The 14,714-nt window shown below is 45.5% G+C and overlaps 1 protein-coding gene across 1 annotated transcript in view; it reads right to left on the bottom strand.

The window, feature by feature from the left end:
- LOC112114688 (importin subunit alpha-4) overlaps positions 1-14,714 on the bottom strand; it is an 83,709-nt gene that overhangs the window by 33,641 nt on the left and 35,354 nt on the right. The window contains exon 3 of the mRNA XM_024211513.3: positions 202-291. Within this exon, the coding sequence (XP_024067281.1) occupies positions 202-291 (90 nt within the window). The remainder of the gene's footprint in view (positions 1-201; positions 292-14,714) is intronic.

Raw genomic sequence — 14,714 nt, 5'->3', positions numbered from 1 at the left:
AAACATTTGAGCAATGGTGAGCAGTGCCACTCCACTACTTCATTGGAGTTGTAACTGCTCGGATTTGCCTTTTCTGTCCATCTACAGGCAATTTAAAAATGAAGATAAGACTCAAACTCAAGTGAATAACAGAACAAAAGTCTTCTAGCCACTACCAAAGAAACTAAGTTTTAGAAGCAGATTCAGAATCAAGCAACTTACTGCTTTGAAGTCAGCATCAACATCCGAGTCTTCTAAACTTTCTTCTTGAGGGACATTTCTTTTTTTCAAAAGATGTTCATCTCTTTTGTTCTAAAGATATTAAAGACACTTTAATGCTTATCAATACTGACTAGTCAAACAGAGGCACTTAAAAATAATTTACATAAGATTGTTTACATAAAGAGATTTGGAACTCCAGACTGATTTTACAGTAGGGCAGCGGTAAGTCACTCATTTTGTCTTACGCTAAAATAGATTTGAATCTATATATAAGCATGTATCTTGTGAACCATGACAAAATACTACAGTCCGTTGCATAAAATAGATAGTTAACACCTTTCAGTTAAAAAGTGTCAATATTTTACATGGAGTTTATAGCACACATAGCTCTGCCTCAACAGTCCCTTAAATTAGAAATGAATAATGATGATGTCCTAGTCAAATAAGACTAAAATTAGTTTGTAAATAAGACTATTACAAGCTGCTCAGATATCCTGATTACATCTATTTTAATCCTAGGTGTAAACAAACATGCTCCAACACACTGGCACTGATAGACCCTGGTCACTGTAGCATTAACAACAGTTTCTACTTATAACACAGTACCCTGCAACTTAGTGCTTTGTTTAGTAACTACTCAGATGAGCTTCTCTGACTAAGCTGCATTTTCAATGTTAAAGCATCCACAAAATGTTCACAGTCTGCTTAATCAGCTTACTTACTACATTTTATATTCTAAGTTTTCTACCTTTATAAGAGGAAAAAACTCAAATAAAGGTTTCGACTATGCCAAACGAACATGTTTTATTTGTAGTTTTGAGATTTTTATTCCAAGTTTATTCACCAGAAAAAAATTCTCTTCCACAGAAAAAACTCTCTCTTCCACATTTTAGACATGGTCTATCTTTTGTTCTGTGCATAGTTTCCTGCAACTGTACTATATTTCCATCTTCGTTTTGGGTTAAATATTTAAAAAGCGAACTACACTGTCTTAATTCCAAAAACTCTGATTCTCCATTATGCAAGCAATTGAAGAAAGACACTTTCTCCCCTCCAAACTATCATCTGCTATGGTGTCACACTATATCTCAAAAGAGCACCCTGTAACCCCCATATTCATCATTCATATAGGATTGTGATATTTCATACAAAGCATGCCTTATAAGATATCATACGAAAGGTCATGATGTGCTGAAACCCACTGTTCTGTCAAAATATGCATATCATTAGTGTGTAAGAAATTATGAGATTCTGCTGTATGGTTGTTATTGAAATATGTTGTGACTTTGGGAGTCACCCACTGCTAGTTCTCCAGTGACAACAAAGGAGGTGACCCACACCCAGGTGGGCGTTAAATGACCATTAATCAGCAAGGGAGTTGTAAACAAGAGATATACAATTCTGTAAGAGAGTTGCACAAGCATCACACAATGGGGACTGCTCAACTCTATGAGGCCTCGTCTACACTGGCAAGTTACTGTGCAGTAAAGCAGCTTTCTGTGGCGTAACTCCCAAGGTGTACACACTACCACGCCGCTTAGGGCATGGCTACATTTGCAGATGTAGAGCACTTTGAGTTAAACCAGCCTTCGTAGAGCGCAGTAAGGAAAGCGCTGCAATCTGTCCACACTGACAGCGCACTGGCGTGGCCACATTAGCAGCTCTTGCAACGTCCACAGAGAGCAGTGCATTGTGGTAGCTATCCCAGCATGCAAGTGGCTGCAATGTGCTTTTCAAATGGGGGGGGTGGAGTGTATTGTGTGTATGTGGGGGGAGAGAGTGGGTTTTGGGGGGTCTGACAGCGTGTCAGCATGCTGTCTTGTAAGTTCAGAAAGCAGCAGACCTTCCCCTCTCCCCCCGCCGCTCTCTCTCTCACACACAGCATTCCACAGTACTGGTTGCTTTGTCTCAGAGCAGATAAGCATGCCGGCTGTCAAACAGAGCTTTCGAAGGGCATATCCAATTACAAGAGTGGCCACTTGACTTAAGGAGATTATGGGACGTTTCCGGAGGCCGATCAGAGCGCAGTAATGCAACACCTCGTTCACACTGACACTGGGGCGCTCCAGTGGGGGCGCATCAAACATTATTCTACTCGCCGAGGTGGAGTACCAGGAGCGCTCTAGCCGTGGAGTCAGAGCGCTCTACGTGCCTTGCCAGTGTGGACGGGTAGTGAGGTAGTGCGCCCGGGGCTCCTTTAATGCGCTGTAACTCACAAGTGTAGCCAAGCCCTTAGTGTGCAGAAACTCCTCAGTTGCAGTGTTGCCAAAAAACCACCTTGACGAGAGTGGTAAGCCTTAAAGTGCAGAGGCTCCAGCACTATATTGGCAATGTAAACACATTACAGCGCAGAGAGCAATCAACTGGCCTCCAGAAGTGTCCATAATCCCTCAAGTGGCCACTGTGCTCTTGTTTTGAACTGGGCTGCCCCAGAGACATGCTCCCCTCCCCTTTCAAAGCTCAGTTTCTGACAGCCATTACATGCTGTGCTGATCTGCTCTCGGACACAAAGCAAACTATTAATGTGGCATGCTCCTACTGTTGAACACAGAGAGAGAGAGAGAGATTGCTGTACAGAGAGCTGGGGACGGAGGCTGTGGTTTCCCCCTCCTGCCTCAGGACTGGTTGCTTCCTGCTGCTGTTTGAACTTACAAGACAGCATGCACACACTCTCTGTCCCCCAAAACACAGTCTCCCCCCCGCATACACACACACACACACTCTATTACACACTCTGCCCCCCCCCCCTTCAGTTGAAAAGCAGCTGGCAATGTAGTAGGATGCCCATGGAACAATGGGATTGGGAAACCTGCATCATGTGACATTGTGCCTGCCCCATGAGGCATTGCAAACCCTTCCCAAAGCACCCTGCGGCCAGTTGCACAGGGGGCTAGCTACCACAATGCACTGCTCTCTTTGCCCTTGCAAGAGCTTCTAATGTGGATGCACTCCACTATCACAAGGAGCACAGTGTGGACACGCAACAGTGGTTTAATTCCAGCGTTTTAATAAAAGTAGTATAACTTGTTGTGCAGAAACTTGCCAGTACAGACATATCCTGATTTAGCAAGGCCCACCAGGACATGCCTGGGCTAGTATTTTCCAGGCATATGGACTGAGGGTATAAAATAAGAGACAATTGCATCATGCAATTACCTTTCTCCTCCCCCATTTACACTGAAGGCAGCAAGAATGCTGGGAAGACAGACTAGAACTGAGGAGACTGGTCTCAGGCTTAAAGGGAAAGCCTGCGTATTAAGGGCTGTAACCTACCTGCAACATCCAGTGGGGTGAGAAAAACTTCTTGATGCAAATACTGCTTAGTTTTAGGATTTAGACTGCATGTTTACTTTTTATTTTCTTTGGTAACTAACTCTGACCTTTCATGCTTACCACTTAAAATCTATCTTTCTGTAGTCAAACTTATTTTAATGTTTTATCCTTACCAGTGAGTTTATCGAAAGTGCGTGGGAAATCTATTCTGTTTACAAAGGCTGATTCATGTCCATTTTCCTTTGACAAAGTGGTGAACTAATTAATAAGTTTGCACTGTTCAAAAGAAGGGCTTGAGCAGTACACGATGGTGTATTTCTGGTGCAAGGCTGGGGGCTTGGGAGACTTACTAGTGTTTCCCGGCGTATAGTTCATGAGTGGCTTGGAGAGTGTTCATGCAATGTACCTGGGTGAGCTACTGCATGCTGGTGGCTGAGTGATAACTGCGCCCCGAGGTGTTTGCTGCTTGTCACTAGAGCAAAGCATTGTGAGAGCCAGCCTAGACTAGGAGATTAAGAGGGAACAGAAGTCCCACAGTTTGAGGTTGTACCCTATGGATCCCGTCACAGTTATACACACCTTACTGGATATGGTGACTATGCCCTTATTGCCTATTTATGATGCATAAAGACAGTTCAGGCTTGATTTTATTTAGATGTTTTCTGTCTTTGATTTTTACGTTAGAAAAATCATGCCATTATTTCCCTTTCTTTGGTTGAAGGATTCTTTAGACAACTCAAGTTGAACAACATCATAAGTTGTACATGAACAGAACAGCTTTCCCACTCCTCAACTGGGATGGGGGAATAACAGTATGTTAAGGCTTTTCCAACCAGGGAATGAAACAAGCCCCAGGAATGAAAAAACCCACCTTTATCCATCACAGAGGTTTAGTAAAAGGCATCTATTTTCCTTTGCAGTTCATGTGACACTACTACTAGAAGGCCCATATTCTACTTCAAGAACTAGGCTAGTTGTGCTTTGGAAAGCATAACCTGTATACATGCCAAACACAAATCAGGAGGCCCAGGACAGTTTTCACAAACATACTAACAGTTTAATTTCTCTCCAGGCTATAATTCAGGGTTAAAACCCCCAATTTAGCAGTCATGTTTTATCTGCATTACAAGAACCATCCACCTAGCAAAATTGTCTGCCACAGCAAAGGGCCCTATAATGAGAGACAATCAAAAGCATGGTGGTTCTTATAGTGCAGACAGGCCCTGAGTGTTTTAAATTTCTTTGTGAGGTTTAATTGTGAAAATGTTAAAAATGGGCATTGTGCACACAAGCCATTTTAGGCACAAACTAAAGGACAGAGTCAACGTACAGGCTTGTGTCAAACGTTTCTACACTAGGCAAGCAACAGATGACTATGGTGCTGTTCTTCGGCTGAGTTAGTTTTTGACAAAGTATTTGCTTATATCCTTTTTAGCAGATACTAATACTACGCTGACTTGGTTTCAGCCTTGGCAATTCTTCAGTTGTGTAAATGTAACTGTCTTTCCTACTGCTTGCGTGAATCATGAGCAGCATGAAAGACCTGATTTGGGAAGACTGTTTCCCCTGCCCAGTGGCAAGGACAGATCATTTAGGGGGGGTGGTAGGCTTCTAAGGTGTCCTTTCTCCCTATCCTAAAGAGCTTGCATAAGAATAAGCTCTATGGGGTGGGACAGTTCTAGAATTCTCTCCATAGTCCTATGTTGCTCCTTCAACCTGCTTCAGACAGGCACTAGAGTGGCTAGGAGTTGAAGCCACACTGTTCTCAGTTTCTGTCTTCATGGGGACCAAAGGATTAAGCTTGCTGTTGAACTCTGGTGTACTACCATGAGATCACTAGGCCATCTCCCTTTTTTGCCAACTCTCACAATTTCATAATTAATAATGAAATTTTGGCTCCTGCTGGAGCCAGTCCCATGAGGACACAAGCAGTTCTGACCTTCATGTGGTTTCCAGCCACATGGGCGGGAGGAAGAGAGAGAGAAGAAGAAAAAAAAAAACCCTTCTGACTGGCTGCTTTCCCCACTTCCTAGGAAAGAGCAATCCAATCAGGCCTGCAGCCTGAGGCAAACAGGCCATTCCCCTACCCCCAAACTCCTTAGCTCCTGAGGGAAGAGGGAGCAGCTAACACCATGCTCATAAGAGGGGCAGGAGGAGGAAGCTGCAGAAAGCTCAATGCAGCTCTGCTCCTCCCCTTGCCTGTGAAAAATGGGTCAGTATGCCCTCTGCTCCTCCCCTCCCCCTCTGTGCAACAGCAGGATTGGAAAGTGAAAGAGGATGAAGAACCCATGGAGCTGTCCTCCCTCAGACCTGGGAAGAGAGAGAAGAGGGGGATGAATAACCTGATGTTGCCCCACAAGGCCTAGGGAGGAAGAGAAGAGAACCCAATTGCAGTTACCCTCCCAGGCATGGGAGAAGGGGATCAAGAACCCCTGACCATGCAAGACCAGATGTGCACTGAAGGGCAAGAGCTAGCTGTGGGGCAAATCACAGAATTAATTTTGAATTTGGGGAAGAAGCTGGAAGCTCCACACCATCAGGCAAACACGAGAGTTCCTTTGGGGGGGACCAGAATAAGATTTTATAAATTTGGGAGGGGTGCAACATTCACACTGAAGCTAAGCAAGGGAAATTATAAAAAGACCCACAATATAATCTTTGAAAAAAATAATCATGATTTTGGGGGGAGGTCTGGCTTGTGATTTTTGAACTTTTGATTGGTAACACCATGAGCTACTCCTACACAAAAGAGGCAACTTCCCTGAGTTCCAGGAAAGTAAAATAAACTCACTGAGGAAGCTGGGTCAGAGGGACAGATATCAACTTTAACAAAAGCAAAAACAGCAAGTGAAGATAGGAGGAAATGGAAGCAGAGGCAGGTACGGGGGGGAAATCAATTCATGCCAGTAATTCTTTTCTGTTTCAGAGACTACAATTCCAGTGACAGTGATCCTTTTCTGTGAAAACTGACATGCAGCAAGGCCTTCCAAGCAAAGCTTAAATTTTGGTGCTAATTGTAGCTCTTTCATAGTATTTCCTGAAACTAAACTAAAGCTTCCATTGGTGAGATCCTGCTATATTATAAACACATTAATTTTAGGCCCCCCCCACCCCACCTCACCTCTGACCATTGCAACATAAAATGGATTACTCTATACCTCACACACAAAAACTAATGGGGAAAGCCTTTACTGGCCCTATCTACAGTAGAGAAAGTTTGCAAAAATTCCCTACTGTTGTCAGTACTGATACAGCTTCACCTATGGCAACAACTATGGGAGAACTAGATAAATTCATGGAGGTTAAGTCCATTAATGGCTATTAGCCAGGATGGGTAAGGAATGGTGTCCCTAGCCTCTGTTTGTCAGAGAGTGGAGATGGATGGCAGGAGAGAGATCACTTGATCATTTTTCAGGTATCTAAAAGGGTGTCATAAGGAGGAGGGAGAAAACTTGTTCATCTTAGCCTCTGAGGACAGAACAAGAAGCAATGGGCTTAAACTGCAGCAAGGGAGGTCTAGGTTGGACATTAGGAAAAAGCTCCTAACTGTCAGGGTGGTTAAACACTGGAATAAATTGCCTAGGGAGGTTGTGGAATCTCCATCTCTGGAGATATTTAAGAGTAGGTTAGATAAATGTCTATCAGGGATGGTCTAGACAGTATTTGGTCCTGCCATGCGGGCAGGGGACTGGACTCGATGACCTCTCGAGGTCCCTTCCAGTCCTAGAATCTATGAATCTATTACCTGTTAGGTTCACTCCCTCTGGGACACCTGGCATTGGTCACTGTCAGTAGACGGGATACTGGGCTGGATGGACCTTTGGTCTGACCCAGTATGGCCATTCTTATGTTCTTAGCCTACAAAAGAGCAACTACTAGCAGTATAAACAAGGCCATTGTGACTGAAATGTAGAATGCAGTGTTATTGTAGCCTTATTGGTCCCAGGATATTAAGAGAGACAAGGTGGATGAGGTAATACCATTTAGTGGAATTTTATTGTATTATATATTTTATTAAAAGGCAAAACAGACAAGAATTCCTATATCTGTACACTCAACCATAACACCATCTCAGGAAGGTCCAAGTGCATTTAGACTACAAGAAACATAAGCAGTGAAGCTGTAACAAGCTTAACCTCAAGGCAGAGAAGTAGGCTACACTAAGACTCAACATTCCAAACGTTTTCTGGCCAACTTCTGCCGTGATTGTCCTTGTCAGAAGATGCAAAGAGATGAGGAGGACAAACTATAAGGGGCCCCAATATTCTAATCTTTATTTAGTTCTGCTGCCAGTTATCACAGAAAAGGAACCACAGACTCAGCAACGGAAACTTTTTCCTTTATATTTAAAAAAAAAAAAAAGTTTACATACAGGAATATCGTAAAGAAAATAGCACTACTTTTCATCCCCGCTGTGTGCCTCCAGTTTAAGGTCCCAATATAGTCACAATGCTTTGCTGAATTGGAGGACTTTAAGCAAAAGGCACAAGATGGGGATGAAAAGTAGGCATCTGTTCTCAAAACCAGCCCTCAGTTGATTTCAATGGCACTTAAGTAGGTGTTTTGTTTCATAACCTACATGCAGGAAAATGTAAAGGAAGTAAGAATTGGGAGACAACTTTAGAATTTTCTTTAGATACTGATTTCTTTTGGGTTCTTTGATTCAAGAAATTATAAACTAAAATCTGAGAATTCAGAAAACAATATTAAGAACATATTTGTATTAAGTTTACTGAAAGGGAAAACCAGGTAACAGATTCTGTTTTATTGCAAAATTGATCCTTCAAAACTCAAGCTGTGGATTGTTAGGCTTGGATCTGTCTCCTTTATGCCACTCCAGTGACAGGTTTCCTCACCAGGGAATCTCATGATGTTCAGGGCTTACCCCACCAGCTCAGGGCTGACACAGAGCCCTATGCCACCCTCCCACACAGCCCCCAGTGTAGCTGTGCCCCCTGGGAAAGAAGGGAACATGGCTGCACAGTGCAGTGTGCTCTGGCTACTCTGGGCTGCTCTCCAAATTCTGAGCTGTAATGGAGATACAAAAGTGGTTAAAGCCATATTTCTAACGCTCTCCATGTCTCAGGACCCAACTCAAAACTTGGGTGAAAGTCTCCCCAACAGTGTTTACATTAAATAGTTTTATTAATTTGGGAATGAGGAGTGTATTCAACTGTTTAAAGAAAATTATATATTTAAGAGAAAATTGGATCTAATTTTCTCCAAGTTTTGCCAAAGAAAAACTAGGAGGACCAGACTAGAAACAGCTGAAGAATTTAGTGAAAATGGAGTATCTAAATTTAATGGAAGCAGAGACATCTATTTTCTAGCCTGCAAAAAACAGGACTGGTGATGGCAATCACTTTTTATTTGTAACGTGCATAGTTGTTTTTTGGATGTGAAAACAACAGTTACATACCCTGCACTAGCTGTGGTTCTTCCAGATGTTGTTAGTGTGAATCTCATGCACGAGATCAGATTATTTTGAACAGCAATGTCCATTGAGGCCATGAAAGTGCCCTGTGACACCTCATGGTCCTGTGCAAGGCCATAAAGGAGGAGCACCCAGGATAATCCCTCAGTTCCCTTGCAATTCAATGCCATGGTAGCTGAGAACTCCTAAAGCGAAGATGGATTGTGGGATCCACAGTGATTACAACTGTTTGAATAGCCTCAGCTACTATAGGGTAACCAACCGTGTTCTTCTTTTGAGTATCTGTCAGTTTACATTCCACTGTTGGGGACTGGCAAGCAGCACCCTTCCTGGATGGTGGCATGGGGAGTATCAGCTCCATTAGAAAGATTGTCATACCACTCCCACACTTGACATCTGCTTTGGTAGCTAAGTCCAAGGCCTAAAGCTTGATAAGTCAGTTGGTTATTCCACATTGCCACTTTGCAGATCTCAATTGGTATATTCCTGAAGCAGAACAAGGATATCACCTGAACTCTGGTGGAGTGAGTCTTGATGTTCAGTGAAAGAGGTACACCAGTCAAGTGGTAACCCAGCAAGATACACTGTGTTATCCACTTAAATATTATTTGTGATCAGATGGCCTGGCCCTCCAAACAGCCGGCTACAGCCAGAAATAAAATGGGAGACAGAATGGTTTGGTTCTGTCAGTGTATTAATGTAACATATATACAACACTGGGTGTCAGCAGTAACTACTTTTCCCCTGACCAAGAGTCGGGTTTCAGGAAGAAAACAGACAAGTTGATGGAATTCCATCAGATTCAGAGACCACCTTGTGATAAACCTCACACCAAATTTAAGCACCACCTTATCCCTATGAAGTGTCATGGATGGAGGGTCACAGCCATAAGCATTCGGCAGTCACCCTTTCTCCTGGCTAAAACAACCACAGCTAGGAAGAGTCTTCAGAGTAAAAATAAGTTAGGAGCACTCTAAAAATGGGCTTTAAGGGTGGCCCATAAGTCAAGAGAATGATGCTGATGTCCCAGGCAGCTGCAGCATCTCTGGTGAGTAAGCATTTAACAGGGCCTTGAAGAAGTTTGATGCCATTGGATGAAAGAGTCAGAACAACCGTACAGGCAGATGGCAAGCCAAGTTCACCGTGAGATGAATCACTAGAACTGAACAGGCTGGAACATTACAAATGCAGCAAGTAGTCAGAGAACTGCCGTACTGAAGCTTGCATAAGGTTCAGGAGCTGCTGACTTGCCCAAATCAGTTGCTCTTCCATTTTGATTAATAAGTTATCTGGTGGTGGTCTTCCTACTCTGTATCAGGATCTCCTGGACATGTCTGGAGCAGTCCATGTCTGGCACTCAACCAACCAACATCCAGGCTGTCAAGTGCCAGGAGTATATGACTGCGGTACTGAGAGATCAGGTCCGGACAGTCTGGGAGCAGGATCAGCAATTAAATGGACATCTGCAGCAGGTCTATCAGCCAAAACTGCCTCAACTAGGATGGAGCCATGAGAATAATAGTGGCTTTGTTTCTTGATTTTGGAAGTTACCAAGGTTATCAGGGGAAATAGACGGAAAGGCATAAAGGCATCCAGGACTCCACTGCAGAAAGAAGGCATCTGGCAATGATCCCAGGCTCATGCCCCCTATGTAACAAACTGACACTTGGCATTATCCTGAATGGCAAACAGGTCTATCAGGGGAACCCCTCTATGATGAAATCTGGGCTATATCATAGAATTTCATAGGGACCACTTGTGATTGGCTACAGACAGTGTGCTGAGGATCTCTTCATGTTTGTTTGTTGCGGACTTCCACGAGATGAACTACCTGGTTATCCCAGGTCAGTAGCACCATGTCCAGAGTTGATGGCCTCCTGACAGAATCAGACAGGCGTGTCTCCCCCGCATGGTGATGTAGTAGTGCATCACAGAGATGTTTTCCATCACGATCTACCTGTAGATTCTTCCTGTAGAATTTTGAACAGGAAGAAAATAATGCAGACTAGCCTGATAGTCCTGCACTCCAGGACATTGATTTGGAGCCCCAAATCTTCTCCGGACCAAGTCATTTGCATAGGAAGACTGTCCATGTGGGCTCTCCAACCATTAAAGTCTTCACAGTGGAGGGTGAGAACTGCATCCCTCCCCACACATTCTTGGGATCCTTCCACTAACATGAGGAGTAACTGGTTAGGCAGTACTAGTGCAGAAAAGGATCTGGGGGTTATAGTGAACCACAAATTGAATATGAGCCAACAATGTGATGCCCTTGCAAAAATAGGCTACTATTTTGGGGAATAGGATGTAAGACACGGAAGAGGAGGTTACTTACTGTAACTGGAGGTTCTTGGAGAGGTGTGGTCCCTACCTGTATTCCACCTGTGGGTGCACATGCATGCTACATGCTTGAGTCCAGAAGTTTTCTCCAAGCAGTATCCTTTGACCAACCCATGCACAGTGTCTCCCCCCATGCTAGCAACCAAGAGTATAAGGGGTAGTGCAGGTTGACACCACTCCAGTTCCTCCTCTTACTGCAATGTTATCAAGGCCAAAGAAGAGGAAAAAGAGGGTGAATAGTGGAATACACATAGGGACCATGCATCACTCCAGTTACAGTAAGTAACCTCTTCTCCTTTGAGTGTATATTCTACACATGGGTGACTTGCAAGCAGTGATCAGTGTGGAGGTTGGTGCAAGGAGGCTGGTAGCAGAGTAGTTTGTAATACAGACTTTCCTCCTGCTGCATCCACAGCGGACGCTTGAATCAGGGCGTAGCGTGCCATAAACGTGTGGATACATCACCAAGTTGCAGCTTTGCAAATGTCCTGAAATGGGACGTCCGATAAAGATGCCGTAGAGGCTGCTTGCGCTCGCATGGAGCGCACTGTAAAACCCTGGGAGGGGTAAGTTTTGCTATTTTACCGCATTCCAATATGCATCCCAAGACCCACTTAGTAATTCCCTGTAAGGCTACAGCTTAGCCCTCTGCTCTTTCTGCTATGGAAGCAAAGAGCCTTGGAGACTTTCTAATGGTCTTGGTTCTTTGCAGGTAGAACTCCAGGTCACATCTGAGGTCAAGGAAGTGTAGTTTCTTGTTCTCAAGAGAGGCATGGGGTTTCAGAAAAGACACAGGTAAGTGAATTGACTGGTTGATATGGAATTTGGACACAACCTTCGGGAGGAATCTGGGGTGTAGCAGCAGGGAGACCTTCTCTTTGTGGAATACTGTGTGAAGAGAGTCTGTCATAATGGCCAGTAGCTCACTGACCCTTCTGGCCAAACCGATGGCTACTACGAATGCCACTTTCATGGAGAGGTAGGTCATGGCATACGTTGCCATAGGTTCGAAGGGCAGGCCTATGAGAGTTCACAGGATGAAGTTAAAGTCCCAGCGGAGCGTGGGTTTGATGACCAGTGGGAAGGTTCTGATCAAGCCTTTCATAAACCATACTGTCTTCGGGTGCATGAAGATACAGCATCCCTCCACTGGGGAAAGACTTGCAGGCTAGGTGGACTGCTTCAAGCTCCAGCAAATTTATGTGCAGTCTGGCTTCTCATGGTGTCCATATACCCTGGGGTGTGTGGTGGTCCAGGTGGGCACCCCATCATGTAAGGGAGACATAAGTCACAATGGTGGCCCTCAGTTTGGGAAGGGTGTTCTCACCAAGACCTTGGACACACTGGACCACCAAGCAAGAAAGGCAAGAACTTCTGAAGACACGATAACTCTGGAGTCAATATGGTCCCTGGTCAGCCTGTAGATCGAGTGGAGCCAAGCCTGTAAGGGAGAACTGGAGTGGTGTCGAGCCGCACCACCCTTATACCCTCATTCAGGAGCACGAGGGGAAATACCGTGCATGTGCGAGTCAACAAACACTGCTTGGAGAAAACTTCCGGACTCAGGCACATGGCACACAGATTCTCTCGTAAACTTTAAGATCAGAATAGGGCCATTGTGATCATCTAGTGTGACCTCCTGTACATTGCAGGCCACAGAACCTTACCCACCCACTCCTGTAATAGACCCTCACCTCTGTGTCACTTACTAAAGCCCTCAAATAATGTTTTAAAGACTAAGTTACAGAGAATCCACCATTTACACTAGTTGAAACCTTCAAGTGACCCATGCCCCATGCTGCAGAGGAAGGCAAACCCCGCTCCCAGGGTCTTTGCTAATCTGACCTGGGGGAAAGTGCCTTCCTCACTCTAAATACAGCCATCAGTTAGACCCTGAGCACGTGGGCAAGACCCACCCGCCAGCCACCTGGAAAAGAATAACTCAGGGCTTGGCTTCACTTGCAAGTTAGAGTGCGTTAAAGCAGTCCCGGGTGCCCAAACTCACGTCACGTCCACACTGGCAAGGCACATAGAGCACCCGGACTCCGCAGCTGGAGCGCTCCTGGTAATCCACCTCCACGAGAAGCATAACACTTGCTGCACCCTGGCTGGAGCGCCGCGGCGCCAGTGTGGACACCCTGATTGGCCTCCAGAAGTGTCCCACAATGCCTGTTCTAGCCACTCTGGTCATCACTTTGAACTCTACTGCCCTGCCCTCAGGTGACCAACCATCAGACCCGCCCTTTAAATTCTCTGGGAATTTTGAAAATTCCCTTCCTGTTTGCTCAGCAAAGCGTGGAGTGCCCTCAGCAAATCTTTCCAGGTGACCATGCCTCCACACGCCAGGTGATCCCCAGTATGGAGCAATGGCGAGGTGCTGGACCTCATCAGTGTTTGGGGGGAAGAAGCTGTCCAGTCCCAGCTGCGCTCCAGCCATAGGAATTATGATACCTTCAGGCAGATATCAAGGGACATGATGGAAAGGGGCCATGACCGGGATGCACTGCAGTGCAGGGTTAAAGTGAAGGAGCTGTGGAATGCCTACCACAAAGCCTGCGAGGCTGCCCCCGCGACCTGCTGTTTCTACAAAGAGCTGGATGCAATACTTGGGGGTGACCCCACCTCCACTCCGAAGACCACCATGATCACTTCAGAGCCCAGTTCAACAAGGCAGGAGGAGGAGGAAAGCGGGAGCAAGGGTGCTGAGGAGGAGGGAGACAGCCCGGCATCCCTAAATGCATACAGCCAGGAGCTATTTTCAAGCCAGGAGGAAGATAGCCAGTAGCAGCGGATGGTGCTTGGGGAAGAACAAACATCAGAGGAGGTGCCCAGTAAGTGGCTTTTATTTTGAGAAGGAAGTTGTTTGGTGCGGGCTCTTGGGACAAGGAGAGTTAGGGCTGCATGCATGCCTAGATACGGAATAGGGCATGGTGTGCTCTCTCACATCACAGTAATCGGCCTCAGTGATCTCTTCAAAGGTCTCATGCAGAAGCTGGGCAATCCGCTTGCGCAGGTTCCTTGGCAGAGCTACTGTGTTCCTTGTCCCAGTAAGGCTAACAGGTCCGCGCCACGGTGCCGTGACTGGCTAGGGGGTGGGGGGAGGGGGGGGGGAGAGAGAGACCATTGATGCACAAAGGCAAGCTGCATATGGGCCAGGGCAGATGCTGCATTGTAGCAGAAGACCCTCCCTTCCTTCCCAGGTCACCCTCAGCAATGAGATATCTTCCAGGACGAACTCATCTTGTGGAAAATGTGGGGACACTGTTCAGTATAGGGGCCCCCTGCAGCTGTTGGCTCTCCCCAAGTCACAGAACCCCAGAGGACAGTACTAAAACAATCAGTCTCCCTTGCCCCTAGGCTTACTCACCATTTTGGTGCTCCTGTGGGTTATGTGCACTCACTTTGGGATGGGCAATTTCTGCTATTGTATACACTGTGCTTGTCTTTAAGTACGGCCGAATCATTG

Source organism: Terrapene carolina, unplaced genomic scaffold (genome assembly GCF_002925995.2).
Source record: "Terrapene carolina triunguis isolate 2854851 unplaced genomic scaffold, T_m_triunguis-2.0 Scaffold142, whole genome shotgun sequence".
Classification (NCBI taxonomy): domain Eukaryota; kingdom Metazoa; phylum Chordata; order Testudines; family Emydidae; genus Terrapene; species Terrapene triunguis.
Note: the sequence above shows the minus strand (reverse complement) of the source record. Positions and strands in the feature narration are given on the sequence as shown.